We start from the raw sequence: 13,275 nt of genomic DNA, 5'->3' as shown, positions 1-13,275 counted from the left end.
GCCACGTGGTGCTGCGGGTGTCTAGCTCTGAGTGGGGCATACGGAAGCAGCTTGTCAGCGCTACTGACCGCAGTGCAGCTGCAGCTGTGGCATCTGTGCTGGCCAGGCGCTGCCTTGAAGCAGGCCTCCTGTGTGTAGAGGCTCCCACTGGTGATGGTGATCAGCAAGGCTCCCTGCGGGTGAGTGGGCCTTTCGAACCTCAGCTTTTCTTTGACACCACTGGAAGGAAAGGCCGAGCCTTTCCTTTTGTTTAATTTTCTTTAAATTTTGTTCAATTTCGCTGCAACACATCGCAGTAGTGTGACGTCATGAACCGGTAAGCTTTTTCTCATATTTGGGGGTTTAAAAAAAGTTCTTGCAGCTTGCAAAGTTCAGTGGTGGCTTCCTTGTAATAAGCCTTCATTAATGAGCAGTTGCTCTGGTGCCACTAATATCCACAATATGTGGGAATTTGAAGATGGCATTGCAACCTTTCCCTGTTTTGTTTTTGTCACTGTATTACTGCTTTTCTTGGAGGAATGTTGCCATCTTTAGTATAAAAGTATGTTTTACTGGTGCAGCCTCAGTGTTGCATCGAAGGGGCCGTTACATGCTCACCCAACAATTTCTAGTGTTCAGCGAAAATTAAAATAAGGTGGTCTCTAATGCTAGTACATAAATGAAAAGTGAGCCGTAAAAGAATATTTCAGTGTAAGACAGGCTCTAAAAATGGCTGGCTGTAAATGCTGCCCACCACTGGTGACCGCCATTTTGCAAAAGCGCCTGTAACATTACATGCAGCGAGGAGCGATACCGTTGTCTTCTAGCACAGTTTCAGCTGCTGCAAATAATTCAATTTCAGTGCAGGTGATGATGATGATTGCAGATTTACTGGCATAGGCGATTCCTTGCAGTCCAAGCTACATAGGTCATATAGAGAGGTTACAATTTGCAAGCAGCAGTGCATTTGGCACACTAAGAAAAGAATGGGCCTAAAACTGCAAAAACGAAAGAAAGCAGAGGCATTAAGTTTTCTGTTGGGAAAGCTTTATGTGGTCAGGGACGTCTTAGTGGTGTCGTCATGCCTGAAGTAAAAAATTTGCAAAAAGTGAGCATTACTATTTTCAGTGCTAAATCTGCTTCGGTGAGATGAAGAGTGGCTCATGACCATAATGATAGTAAAATAACTGCTATAGCTCTCATTGTTATGGAGAAAAAGGTACATAAACTTCGCCTAAAGTACATTGCGGGTATAGGGCGTATCCCGTTCCCTTAAAGTTAAAGATGTTAAAGGGGCGTTAAATGTTTTCCAAAAATTTTCAACTATGTTTGTATTCAGAATTCTGGCTGTCTTTTCAATGCTATACCTTGACTTGTTTGATTGTCTGGACTCGCTAAATAGCTAAAAAAGTGCAATTTCAGTTTCCCAGCTAATGTTTTCATCAACTGGGTAGCTGACGTCACTTTTAAGAGTCTCTGTCGTCGGCACAACGTGGCTATGCATTGATGTATTTGAGCCTTAGTTGACCGCAGTTTGCAGCATAATACTGTTTTCATTACGGCGCCGTCACCACCACGATACCATAACGTCACAAACACACAGCGTTGGATGGCCAACCTTCTCGAACTACAGCGTCATCTGCTAGAGCAAAGTCGGCTTTTGGGCTTTGAGCCGTATGCCAACGCACCTATGCGAGTGCAAGATCGGCCATCATCAGAGCAAGACGGCGGCAGCGACGGCGAAAAAGCCTGCGCCCTGGAATCATTTGTATCCGGACCGCGTGGCCGGATAGCAAGTTGAACTTCTGAGCTGTGCAGACGTGTCTTTGCGCCCTCTGCCAGCTTGGCAGATTTCACTATACAGCGATATGGGTTTAGCCATCGAGGAAGAAGAGCGAGAGAAAGGCTCTGGCCCCCACTGAAAGCAGCTTTCTGTCTGAACGCTGGATGAGGATTCAGCCTCCTCAGTCTTCACGATTGAGGAGTTGCAGCGAGAGTTGCCCACGGCCGAAACAGAGGAACTTCGGCGCCAGTGCCGCGAGCTCTGTAGACAGGCTCTAATGGACCTGACGAGGCAGGAGCAGGCGAAGAAGCAACAGCAGCTGCTTCAAGAGCCACAGGTGGTGGGCTACATTAGCAGGTAGATGGAGAAGGTGCAGGAGCACTTCCCGACACTGCAACCTCCGACACCTGCCCCAAACACCCCGACAGCAGCCACGACCATTCCCGACCTCGTGGGTGTTGCAGCCACCACAAGCCGTGCTGCCGATGAACCGGCTTCGTCTGCGCTGCCTAGCAGATCAGTCTCCCTGGTCGCCACGCCGCGCCTTCGCTTGAGCCCTCCTCTGTCTGCAGGGACGACTACGTGACAGTTGTCTAGAAGGCAGCCCAGCAGCAAGCAAGGACATTGGAGGCCACAGTCGTTGCGACCGATTTTGCAGTGGTGGTGACTGTACTCTACCATCTCACGACCCCTGGGGGCTCGTTCACAGGATCGCCACTTTTGACATTCGCGGCTGCGGTTGCTAAGCGGCCCAGGTAAACGGCGGTGCGCATTAACCATTGCTGAAACATCGTAGCTGCAGATGCGACGACGCTAGTGTGCTTGTCTGAGCTCCTGACCATCAAGGAGCTCAGCAGCGTTCCCGTCACTGCCAGGAAGCCTGCGGATTCTCGCAGTAGCGTCGCCTTCCTTCACAGCGTGGACGGTGACCTCACGGACTTGCAGCTGACCGCGGGACTCGTGTCGGCAGTTGTGGTCCTGGCAGCGAGCAAGGCAAGACAGACGGCAGTTGTGGTCCTGGCAGCGAGCAAGGCAAGACAGATGGTGCGGTTGAATTTCGTCGCCAGCTTACTACCGGATTGTGGTCTACAGCTGCGGGTGCGGCACGTTGGGCTGCGTCCACTACTCTGTCGGCAATGCGGGTGCTTTGGGCGCGTCTTCGAGGCATGCTCACATGCTGGCGCCTGTATCAGAAGCAACCGTCAACATCCGGCCGCCACTACCTGCCGTCACCGCTGTGTCAACTGCAAAAGGGGGCATCCTGCTGGCACGCTCACCTGTCTTCGCTGGCAGAAAGAGCGGAAAGTGGCCACTCTGCTGGCCTCGGTACCAAAGCCACTTTTGTGTTGCTTCTGTGTTGCTGCAATCAAGGCCAACCTTCTCGAGAGCCCCACCTAAGATCCCGGCTTGCAGCGCCCCACTCCAGTGACGCACCATCTACCCTGCCGCTGGTGAGCCCGTCCACTACGAGCCCACCTCCTGCTACACCCGCCAAGCCTCTCGAGGAGCCAAGTGACGCCCTCATTGGTGACCTCCTGGCGACTCTCCAGGCTGTTATGCAGTTCCTCCCTGAAAATCACATACTGCAGAATTCCTGCCTTCAAGCAGTGAGTGCAGGACTAGCTGGCGTGACTAAAGTCGCCCTTCGGCGATCCCACCACTCCTTCGAGACGCCCCCACAGGCCTCATTTCCAGCTGTTCCAGACTTCGTCTGCTACAGCCGAATGCCATTTCTGCCGTGACGGACTCGCTGCTGCCTTCTTCTGCGCCTTGCCTTTTTCTCATCTATCTTGTTCACCCCTATCCCCTTCAAGATGCTGCACCATGCTCCCTTAAGGGCTGCAGAAATTGGGCGTCTCTTCCTACCTCTAACCACAACCACCACCACCGCGTGGCAGAACCACCGTTTGCGGAAGCCCCGACCACGAGCCTCTACTACCACCGGGACCATTGTGGTTTATAGTTCGTAGCCACACTGCTCTGCGCTGTTGCTGGGAAGCTTGTAAAAGTGGACGTTGTTGGCACTTTCATAAGTTATGTGGCACTGTCTGATGACACACACAGTTGACATAGTGAGGACTAAGCCATCCAGAACTTGCAGTAGAAGACAACCTGAAGCAACAAGAAAAAAAAAAAACTAGGACGCTGCACTGGCTGTACTGATCAAGCCGAGGCAACTGGCTAGAAGGCTATGATACACACATGACAGAGCCTGGATGTACTTGGAAGTGGAACTGAGCAGTAATTACATAGCATGCAATTCAGAGAGCAAAAAGTGTTCTGTTATTTTCCTATTTTGTAGGTTTCTGTAAATTTATTTCTTTAGATCAAAATAAAGCTCTTTGTTTGTAACTTCTTTTACCCTGATGTTTCACTGACGTCACAATGTAGAGCATATAGGGGCCAATGGTGTCGCATGGTTGCTAGCGAGTTGAAAAAACTGTGGTTTCAAATGGGTGTCGTCAATTACAGACTGGGTGTTTTCCTGAAATGTTTCGGAAGTAGGGAAAATTGCAACCCGGAATTTAAATTTTCATTTCACGACCCCTAGTGTTGCATGTATATGACCGATTGTGAGTGTGCACCCTCTTGGTGCCTGTTACATTTTTCAGTAGCATATCTTCCCATTTTTGGCTTTACTGTGGGCAATTTGTTCCCATTTGCTGCGTTATATTCCTCTTTCATTTGCTTACGCATTCGGTTTCCGATGAGTGGCCTTAGGTCTCCATGACGACAGTTATAGTGCGAGAACAAAACGACGACACAGAGACAAGAAGGACACGAAAGTGTTGCATGTATATGACCGATTGTGAGTGTGCACCCTCTTGGTGCCTGTTACATTTTTCAGTAGCATATCTTCCCATTTTTGGCTTCTGTCTTTCGTGTCCTTCTTGTCTCTGTGTCATCGTTTTGTTCTCGTGCTATAACTATCGTGATGTCATACCAACTAGCCCAAGCTGCCACACTTCTCAGGTCCCCAGACAGGAAGACATCTACGTCTGCTGATGGGCGGAGTGGAGCAGACAGTGCAAGCTGGTCTGCTGCCTCATTGCCAGCAGTCAAGTCTCTACAGCCGTTTGTGGCTGTAGACAATTTCTTTAACTCAAGAGAATAAGAACAAGTTAACAGATGTAGCTCGGTTGTTGGAGTCACTACCAGCCCATGTTCAACACAGGGCTCGAACTTGTGCCACAACGCCTTTCAGTCGCACGCGCACTTCGTTGTTGTCATCTTCTAAGGTGTCATATCACTCTTCTTCCCTTAGACAAAGTCTCCATAGCAGTCTGGAGGGCGCCTAACTTCTGGCCGTCGTAGTTGCCAGTCGGTCACTGGCTGTGATGTCGATGGTTGCAAGGGAGTGTTGTCCTGCATAACGGATGAGTCGGACGGTTGAGTAGCAGAGCTTGACGGTGTCTCTTGTGGTGTTCTGTCCAATAGATCATCTGCTGTGCTGCACTCTGTCAACGATTTGTTTGTTTCTCTGGTCTGGCTCATTTTCTTCATGTGGTTGAGGTGATGCCAAACCTTTTCGTGGTTGCTTTTTACAAGCAAGGATCATGGTTCTATGCGGCGCACTATTTCGTCTTCAATCTGGCTTTTTAAACTGCCGGATAAGCACTTTACCGCCTACTGCGAAGAGGTGTGATTTGGTGAGTGTCTCTTGGCTCACAGGCATTTGTTTGTCTGCCTCCCGCTTGAAAGGATGGAGAGGGCAGAGGAGTTCTCGTCCTAACAGCACTCTCATCATGGGCTGCTGATAAAAAAATCTTGCAAATCAGCACTGCATGGACTTGTCTACAACTCAGCAGTGCTCTTTTCTGCTCCACCGCATAGCGTTCTGCCTAACCGTTTGTCGCAGGGTTGTACGCTGGTGAGGTTCCAGCCTCTTTTTCATTTGACACACAAAACTGTTTCATCTCATTGGAGATGAAGGCTTTTCTGTCGGAGATGTAGCACCATCCTCATTGACATTTATCATCATCATGCTTTTCTAGCTACAGCGCTGCTCCTCTCACGCAGCTGATGCTGGCAGCTCGAGGTGCGTGCTTGTCAGAACAGGTTCTCTTTCCTGGCAGTACAGATGCACGCAACCACTGCCACTCTGCTTTTACGAAGAATAAAGTGGGGTGTTCCACCATGTGTCTCTGCCTTGCGCTACAGTGAGGACCAGGGGAACAGGCCCTTCGGTGAGCATTCGCTGCTATGCTTCTGTGACAATGCCTGCCAGTGAAGCTCTTCCACCCGACCTACCCACTAAGATAGTTTATGCAGTTCGATGCCATTTTCACAATAACCGTTACTGCATGCCATCTTGCTCAATGTGCTGCCAGCAGAGCTATGCTATCTTGCTGCTGCATGTACAGCCAGCCCGCAGCCATATGATGCTCTCTGCGCTGTGATATTCGCCTGTTACTGCAACACCTACCGCCCGCTTCCGGGGACACGTGACATTCAAGTTTCCCCTCCATCACAGTGCGCAGTACCACCTGGCGCAAACTTCACTTGATCAAGGCTTCGCTTCCCCGGCTACCTCTGCTTTAACATCTTGTCCAGCCAATAGCGTAGCGAGTCCACCACGGAATCACATACCCGACGAGGCTCAAGATATTCCTGCTGCCATTTACCAGTCCGCCACGAGGTGCGTTTTTCGACGTTCTCGACCGATGGTCCTTCAGGCATGCTTGCCACCCACACGTCTTCTCCGACCTCCACAGCCCACGACCCCTCGGACACATAAGGCTCCATGACGGCTACCTCGCTCTACGCCCTGGAGTTTTCCACGACTAGTACGAACATTGTCACGGCCAATATTAGTTTCCCGATCCTGGAGGCTTCGCCGATGACGATGTCCAACGACGACTTTCTATTTACCTCGGCACTCTGCGCTTCCTGCCAGCAGCCACTAGCATCGCCCTCGATGTATCGTGCAGTAGAATGCTGCAGCTGTGACTGAAATTCTCGAGGTCCGCTCATCTGGCTCGCAACAAGTAAAGCAGACTACGTGTGCCCACCTAACCTTGGGGCAGACAACCTGTTTGCCTGGGCACATACATGCTCCCCTGATCTGGTCACCCAAGGTTTTTCGATGACTTCATTTGACGCACATTCCCGTCCCTTGTTCATATCCAATGTGTTTTCTGTTGACTCCAACATCTGTTCTGATGAGCAACTGCTGCTCAAGGGCAACTGACTGAACACTGGAACCACGAGCTTACCTGCAAAAGCACTGACTCCCTCTCCCATGTGCCGCAATTGCTCGTGCCAGTACAGAAAGTTTTGACGACAGATTGATTCACAGTTGGTCTCGCTATTGACTCGGTGCAGAGTCACTCTGCATACGAATGTCTGTCGATGGCTGCGCTTGTGCAGGAAACACGAACATCATCTAGTGAGATTCGTGCAGTGCAAATATTTAAACCTCTCTCTTTCGCACCCTGATTGCTTTCAGCATACACCGCGGCGTTGAGTTTAAGACCACAACGACATCCACGTTCATTCGTCTCTGCCATCCTTGAAGTGTCTCGCCTTCACGCAACTGTACCGAAGTGCGCACTCTAGTCGTATTTGTTGATTTGGCTTGCGTCTTGCCCACCACGAACCATGACGACATCCACGTTCATTTGACTCTGCCGTTCTTGAAGTGTCCCACCGTCATGCAACTGTTTACTCAGGTCAACTGTACCCAAGTGTGTACAGTGGTCATATACGTTGATTCGGCTTGTGGTTTATCCGCCAGGTTTCCTTTGTCCAGCCATGACACCTGTGTCCCCAACACCAACCGTTGTTTCCGTCAACTTGAATTCGTCACGACTCTTGCCCGCTGCCTAACTCCCAAAGCCACCCACCAGAGACCCACTGGTTCGCGATGACCCTTCTAGATTGATGACCTGCACTGTCTACAGACCCTTCCGTTTCGGGACGTAAAAACTATTGTATATACACTCTCATAGTTTTCTTTTTGGTTTAATTTCTGCGGATGTGGGGGGGGGGAGAAAGTGATCAGTAGCTCATCTTCATCGACTTTTATCATCATCATTTTGTGGCTCTTGTGCAGCTGATGGCAGCTCTAGGTGCATGCTAGATGCTAGTCGGAACGGGTTCTCACACTTGGCGGTACAAACGCACGCTGCCGCAGCCGCTTTGCTTTGGCCCTGAAGAATAATGTGGCGACATTCATCATGTCCCTCTGCCTCTCTTGACAGAGATGACTTTTTTTGAGAGATGCCAATAGTTGCGAAGAGGCATCGGAGCACGTCGATGACAGCTGTGGGTGTTGCTTGCGTCACATGCCAAACTTCCACCCACTTTGTCTGTGCAACCACAACAACCAAGTTCATACCTGCTGAAAGTGGCTGCCGGGGCTGAGTTTTTTCTTCCACCAAAGGTCGGATACTTTTCTAATAGAGCAACTGAATGTTTATTGAACAACTGCACACAAACCCAACATGAGCTACACAAAGATACGCATTTAATTTTATTGTTGTTTCACACTTTTCATGCTCTGTAGGGTTAGGCATGCATGTTTGACATGGCTGAGATGGTCCTTTTTTACGCATGCGCTGCTGTTTCATGTGTTTGGGTTGTGTGCAATTCCTCAATAAATATTCAGTTATAAGTCCAGCGCTTGTCCTGTATGGTTGTTCTTTTTCGCTGGTTTCTTCTTTCTTATATAGCTTGGGTAGAAGCAAATGCTGGTGTGAGCTCAGAAGAAGGAGGGTGGGGGTCAAGCGTGCCTTTCACACACTCCTGCCAACGGCGATGTATTAGACTTCAAAGCAAACATTGGTGGCGCTGCTGTCGTGGCATTGTGACCTCACGTCATGGACTCGTCTGCTTCGCCCCCGCTTTTCGCCCTTCTTTGCACTCGTCCCCCCACTACTTTAGAGATTAGATGGTGACTGATTACTCTCCAATTTCACGTTGCAAACTTTCAAAGTACCTGTTGGAACGTTTCATAACTAGTGAAATTTATGTAAGCTGTAAAGAGTTTTTATAGTAAGGCTTAGGATAGACGAACTCCCATCTGAATGGGAGACTCACTGTGAAAATCAAGTTGTTTGAAAGTAAGAAGCTTCTGGTTTACACTGCGAACTCCGAAAATGCATGCTATGAAAACATGCTGAGTGGTTTTAACTTCAGTACAACTTTCGGGGCTAAAACATGTGTGCCGAAGTATTCTAAATGATATTTGGATGTTTTCAGTTCAATAACTTTGTTGTGGTTTGCCATAAAAGTTATGTCTGCCTCTGCGAAAAATTGGGGTGATTTGGCAGAATGGTTCGTTCTCCAACGTCATGTGAATCTGTGTGTAATGAATCATTTAACATATTTAGAAAAATTAATAAAATAATACGGCTGCACTCACAACAGTTTAAAAAATGCTGAGATGTTCGTTTACTCAAATGCTGTGCAGATTTCTGAACAATCGTCACGGATTATCTAGTTGTAAACCTTATTTGCATGAAATTCTGGTTCGATGTACTGCTGCGTCACAAAGAATTAGGTTCAGGTGCGAGCACCGCAAATATTCACATTTGCAAAACAAATGCAATGGCTGAAATGAGCGCACTCAATTAGGTACGTGTCTCTTGCACCTTTCACCTCACTGAGGTGACTACTGGTCTCTCACGTCACGTCTGTCTACAGGTTCATGCTCAAGGGTAATCTACTGAGAGAAAAACCACTTTACAAGGTGGCTGCGTAAAGTGGTAATTCTGAGCACACAGCAGCTACGATGCTGCACGATGACACAATCTGACAGCAATGTAAGTTTACAGGCTTAGGCTCAATCATGCGTAACCTAAATAATTTGAGTGAATCAAAGCATTGAAATTATTGCAAGAAAAACAGGAAATTGAAGACCACGGTGACTGAGCAACTATGCGAGAGAGAAACGGACACAACAGCTGTGGTGCTATTTTAGGGTGAGCCTATCGCAGATATCTTGCAAGACACGATGCTGCACACGTGCACAGTGCTTGAGACAGCAGGAAAGACTCTTTTCGTAGATAAGCAGATGCGTACTCCGATACGAATACTAAGCCCAGTGCAGGTGAAGCCCTCAGAACTCTTAAAATCTCCCGTGAACAACCTAACCCTATGGCGCAAATTCAGTCTCGCAGATCGAAACTACGACATGATTATGCGGCAGTAATACGTTAGCAGAAACGTGATCTTTCTCTTCACCCCCGTCGTCTACCGTGACCCCCATTTTCAGCAGTGCGACACAAATTTGATTTCAATTTTCATATGACCGAGCTCTGGCACCATTGGCAGAATCTTTTTTTTTCAATTCTTGTATTACTAGGAACATTATCAATTATGTTTTCGTCATTTATCTGTGGCTTGAGACAAAGAGAAAGTGAATGCAAAAGGGGGGGGGGGCGGCAGCGTATTAAGGGAATGCATGTCATGTAGCTGCACGCAAGTGTGGGGGTCGAAAAGTTCTTGACGTGACGTCACCCAGGCCTCCTACCAGGCGGCACTGCTGCAAATTCTCAGGGGTAATAATAGCTTGACACCTGTAGTAATAAATAATAATATATTGGAGCTTCATGTTCCAAAACCACCATATTGTCACAGGGATGTGACATGGCTGAAGGCAGGAGACTGGATGGCCAGATCAAACTGTTTATTGGGGTGAACCTATGCCCGGTAAATGGAAAGTTGGGTTACAGTAGCATACTTGCACTGATAGCGGTGAACGGAGCATCGGCCGTCGATCAAGTGACGGCCAAACGTGTTGGCATTTATATACTTGCCATCAAATATTCTAGCGCTATCGCTAGCGGGGACATAGATTCCAGAATAATCTGTAATGTTCACGAAGTAGGCATATTCTTAAAATGTTCTTCTGCAGTCCCGAAGCGTATCATACAGTGTAGGTGCGGTTTGTGCTGAGAGTTACTGACATTGAAATTGGGTGATGACAAAACTTTAGGAGAGATTGTGGCAATATAATTATGAGCGACACCGTAGTAGAGGGCTTCGAAAATTTTGGCCACCTGGGGTTCTTTGACGTGCGCCTCAAACCTGAGCACACGGGCCTCAAGCATTTTGCCTCTCTTGAAAATAGTGCAGACGCGGCCGGGATTTGATCCCCTGACCTGTGGGTCAGCAGCTGAGTGCCCTAGCCACTAGAACACCGTGGCAGTGACACCTCTAGTGGAAAAATAAAGTTTCTTTCATATTAACGCCTCATGTTAATTATGCTAAATTGCTTTTACACTGTCCTTAACCTGAAGTGCACTGTCTATGTGATTGTGCATATTTGCCTTTTTTTCTGATGCAGCTTCAAGCTTTCTTGGATGGCATGAAGGAAGGTGGCGTCCTGTTGACTGAATCATGGAGTCCTCACTGACAGCAGCGCAAAGTAGTCTCTGTTTAAAAATTTCATGCTACTGATATTATATGAGAGGCGTGTAGTCAGTTTTGTGGTAGTTGAGTGTTGAAAATCTCACTTACTGGTGCCAAAAGCTAGCTAGATTGAGATTTTTTTGGTGACCCATTTGTGAGCTGAATAAAATATATTTCATTACTGTTTTGCAGCGTGAATATTCAGAACTTGAATATGTCATGTGTGAGTAATGTCATTATGTTGAAAAGCATGAGAAAGTGGGAGAGAAGGAATGTTCCGACAACCGGTGCTTACTTAATATGATTTCCAATTCTGAAGCAGCCAGCACATTATTGGCAGCTACCTTCACCTACGTATAGCAGTTTGATTTATAGGCACTAAGATATCGAGTTTTAGGCACCAAAAGTAGACGGGCAAAACACAGTTTTAGGCCCCCAAAATTGTAAATATATAGACATAATAAATTTTCACAATACTTTTTGAATAAATGCATGCGGGACCTGTATCTACGACAGGAAAGCAAATAAGCACGTTGCCGTGTCCATTTTCGGGATGGCTGAGAAGTGCAGCACTGAGAAGTGCACTTTTGCCTTTGCTGGCTTTCAACAATGAATTTTGAAGCTCAAATAATTGTGACAAGCTCTGCTGCTGTAGGCGATGTTTTTCGAAAAAGTTGGAAAACTTTTTCTATTTTATATGCGTGTATATGAAAAGTCGCAGTCGACGTTTCGTTAATTGTAGAGTCATCGGTGAAAACAAGTGTGAAATGATCTCGATGATTTCACATTTATTGATGTGTTAAAAATTTGGCTTCAAGGTAATGTATCGAGGATTTTTTCTTGCTCCCTTTGATGCCCAAAGTGACTGGAGGTCATGCAAGCTGCCAAGGAGCAAAATTGATGTCTGGACGCAACAAGTATTGTTCGTGTTGAAGGGCCGCCTCACAAGCTCGCAAGGCATCACTAATCAGCCCGCTTCTTTGCATACGTTTTTCACGAAGTGGATGGGCATAATGCTTTGGGATAAGCGGAGGAAGTAGGGGCAGACTTCTTGAATGCGAAGAACTTTAATTGGCGGTTGTCTTGCTTCTGCGATTAAGAGGCCACTGTGAGTTGAGCGGGGTAAGCCCAAGTAAAAATGAAGACTGTGGGCTATGATGTTGTTTAGTCTACGCTCATTTGCCTGAGACATATTTTGCATCACTGGTAATGCATACGTGATGGCTTGTCGAACAAGAGCTCTATGAACTTTCAGAAGTAGTTTTGATGTGCCACCCCATTTGGTTCCTGTAATACTTTGTAGAACATTCAGTGTCTGCTTGACCCGCTCTTTAATGTTGAAAATATGAGGTCCCCAGGTTAGCATGTGGTCCAATGTTATGCCTAGGATACGATACTTGCGCAAAACAGGTACTACGGACTGGTTGACGGAGAGGCTGAGCTGGTCGTGACGTTTTCTGGTAAAAGGCAATACCGCAGATTTCTCTGCTGAAATGTCCATGCCGCATTCTGTCAGGAAGCGCGTCGCTATATCCATGCCTTCTTGAAGCAGATGCTGTACTTCCGGGCATTCATGCCCAGACGACCAGAGGCAGATATCGTCTGTGTACATTGAAATATGTACTGATGATGGTAATTGAGTTGGCAGTTGGTGCATTACTATGTTAAATAGTATAGGGCTTAATACACTTCCTTGAGGTACACCTGCTATGAGGCTTTGTAGCGTGCTGCTGCCAGTGCTTGTCGCCATGAATACAGCTTGGCCGCTTAGGAAATCAGAAATCTAACGAAGTAGGCGTCCCTTCATTTCTAGACTATATAGCCCGTGCGAAACAAGTACGTGGCTGACTGTGTCAAAGGCACGCCTAATGCATAGGAAAGCTGCAATTTTTATTTTTTCGATTGTCCTCTTGTGCTCCACATGAGTGACAAGGTCTAAAACAGTGTCTAAAGCACCGCGAACGAAAACCAGATAATTGGTTAGCTTAGCGAGCATTCAGCCCATCGACCACTTCGAGAGACCCGCTTGCAACTCTTCAAACGATAGCACATTGCAGAATACCGACCGATCGGAGCGCCACAAGCGGATTGACCCTGTTTGTGCTTCACTTTTGATACATCGGTGCTGCGGCCGTTCTGAGCTCTCCACTGTTCTA

General features: G+C 47.6%; 1 protein-coding gene across 1 annotated transcript in view; it reads left to right on the top strand.

Moving 5' to 3' along the window:
* The window catches only part of mRpL18 (mitochondrial ribosomal protein L18), a 36,103-nt gene extending 24,798 nt beyond the window's left edge, over positions 1–11,305 (top strand). The window contains exons 2-3 of the mRNA XM_037419980.2: positions 1–179; positions 11,055–11,305. The exon at positions 1–179 is cut by the window's left edge and continues 56 nt beyond it. Coding sequence (XP_037275877.2) covers positions 1–179; positions 11,055–11,123 — 248 coding nt within the window. The 3' untranslated portion in view covers positions 11,124–11,305. The remainder of the gene's footprint in view (positions 180–11,054) is intronic.
* The last annotated feature ends 1,970 nt before the right edge of the window (positions 11,306–13,275 follow it).

This window comes from Rhipicephalus microplus, chromosome 3, assembly GCF_043290135.1.
Source record: "Rhipicephalus microplus isolate Deutch F79 chromosome 3, USDA_Rmic, whole genome shotgun sequence".
Lineage (NCBI taxonomy): Eukaryota > Metazoa > Arthropoda > Arachnida > Ixodida > Ixodidae > Rhipicephalus > Rhipicephalus microplus.
Note: the sequence above shows the minus strand (reverse complement) of the source record. Positions and strands in the feature narration are given on the sequence as shown.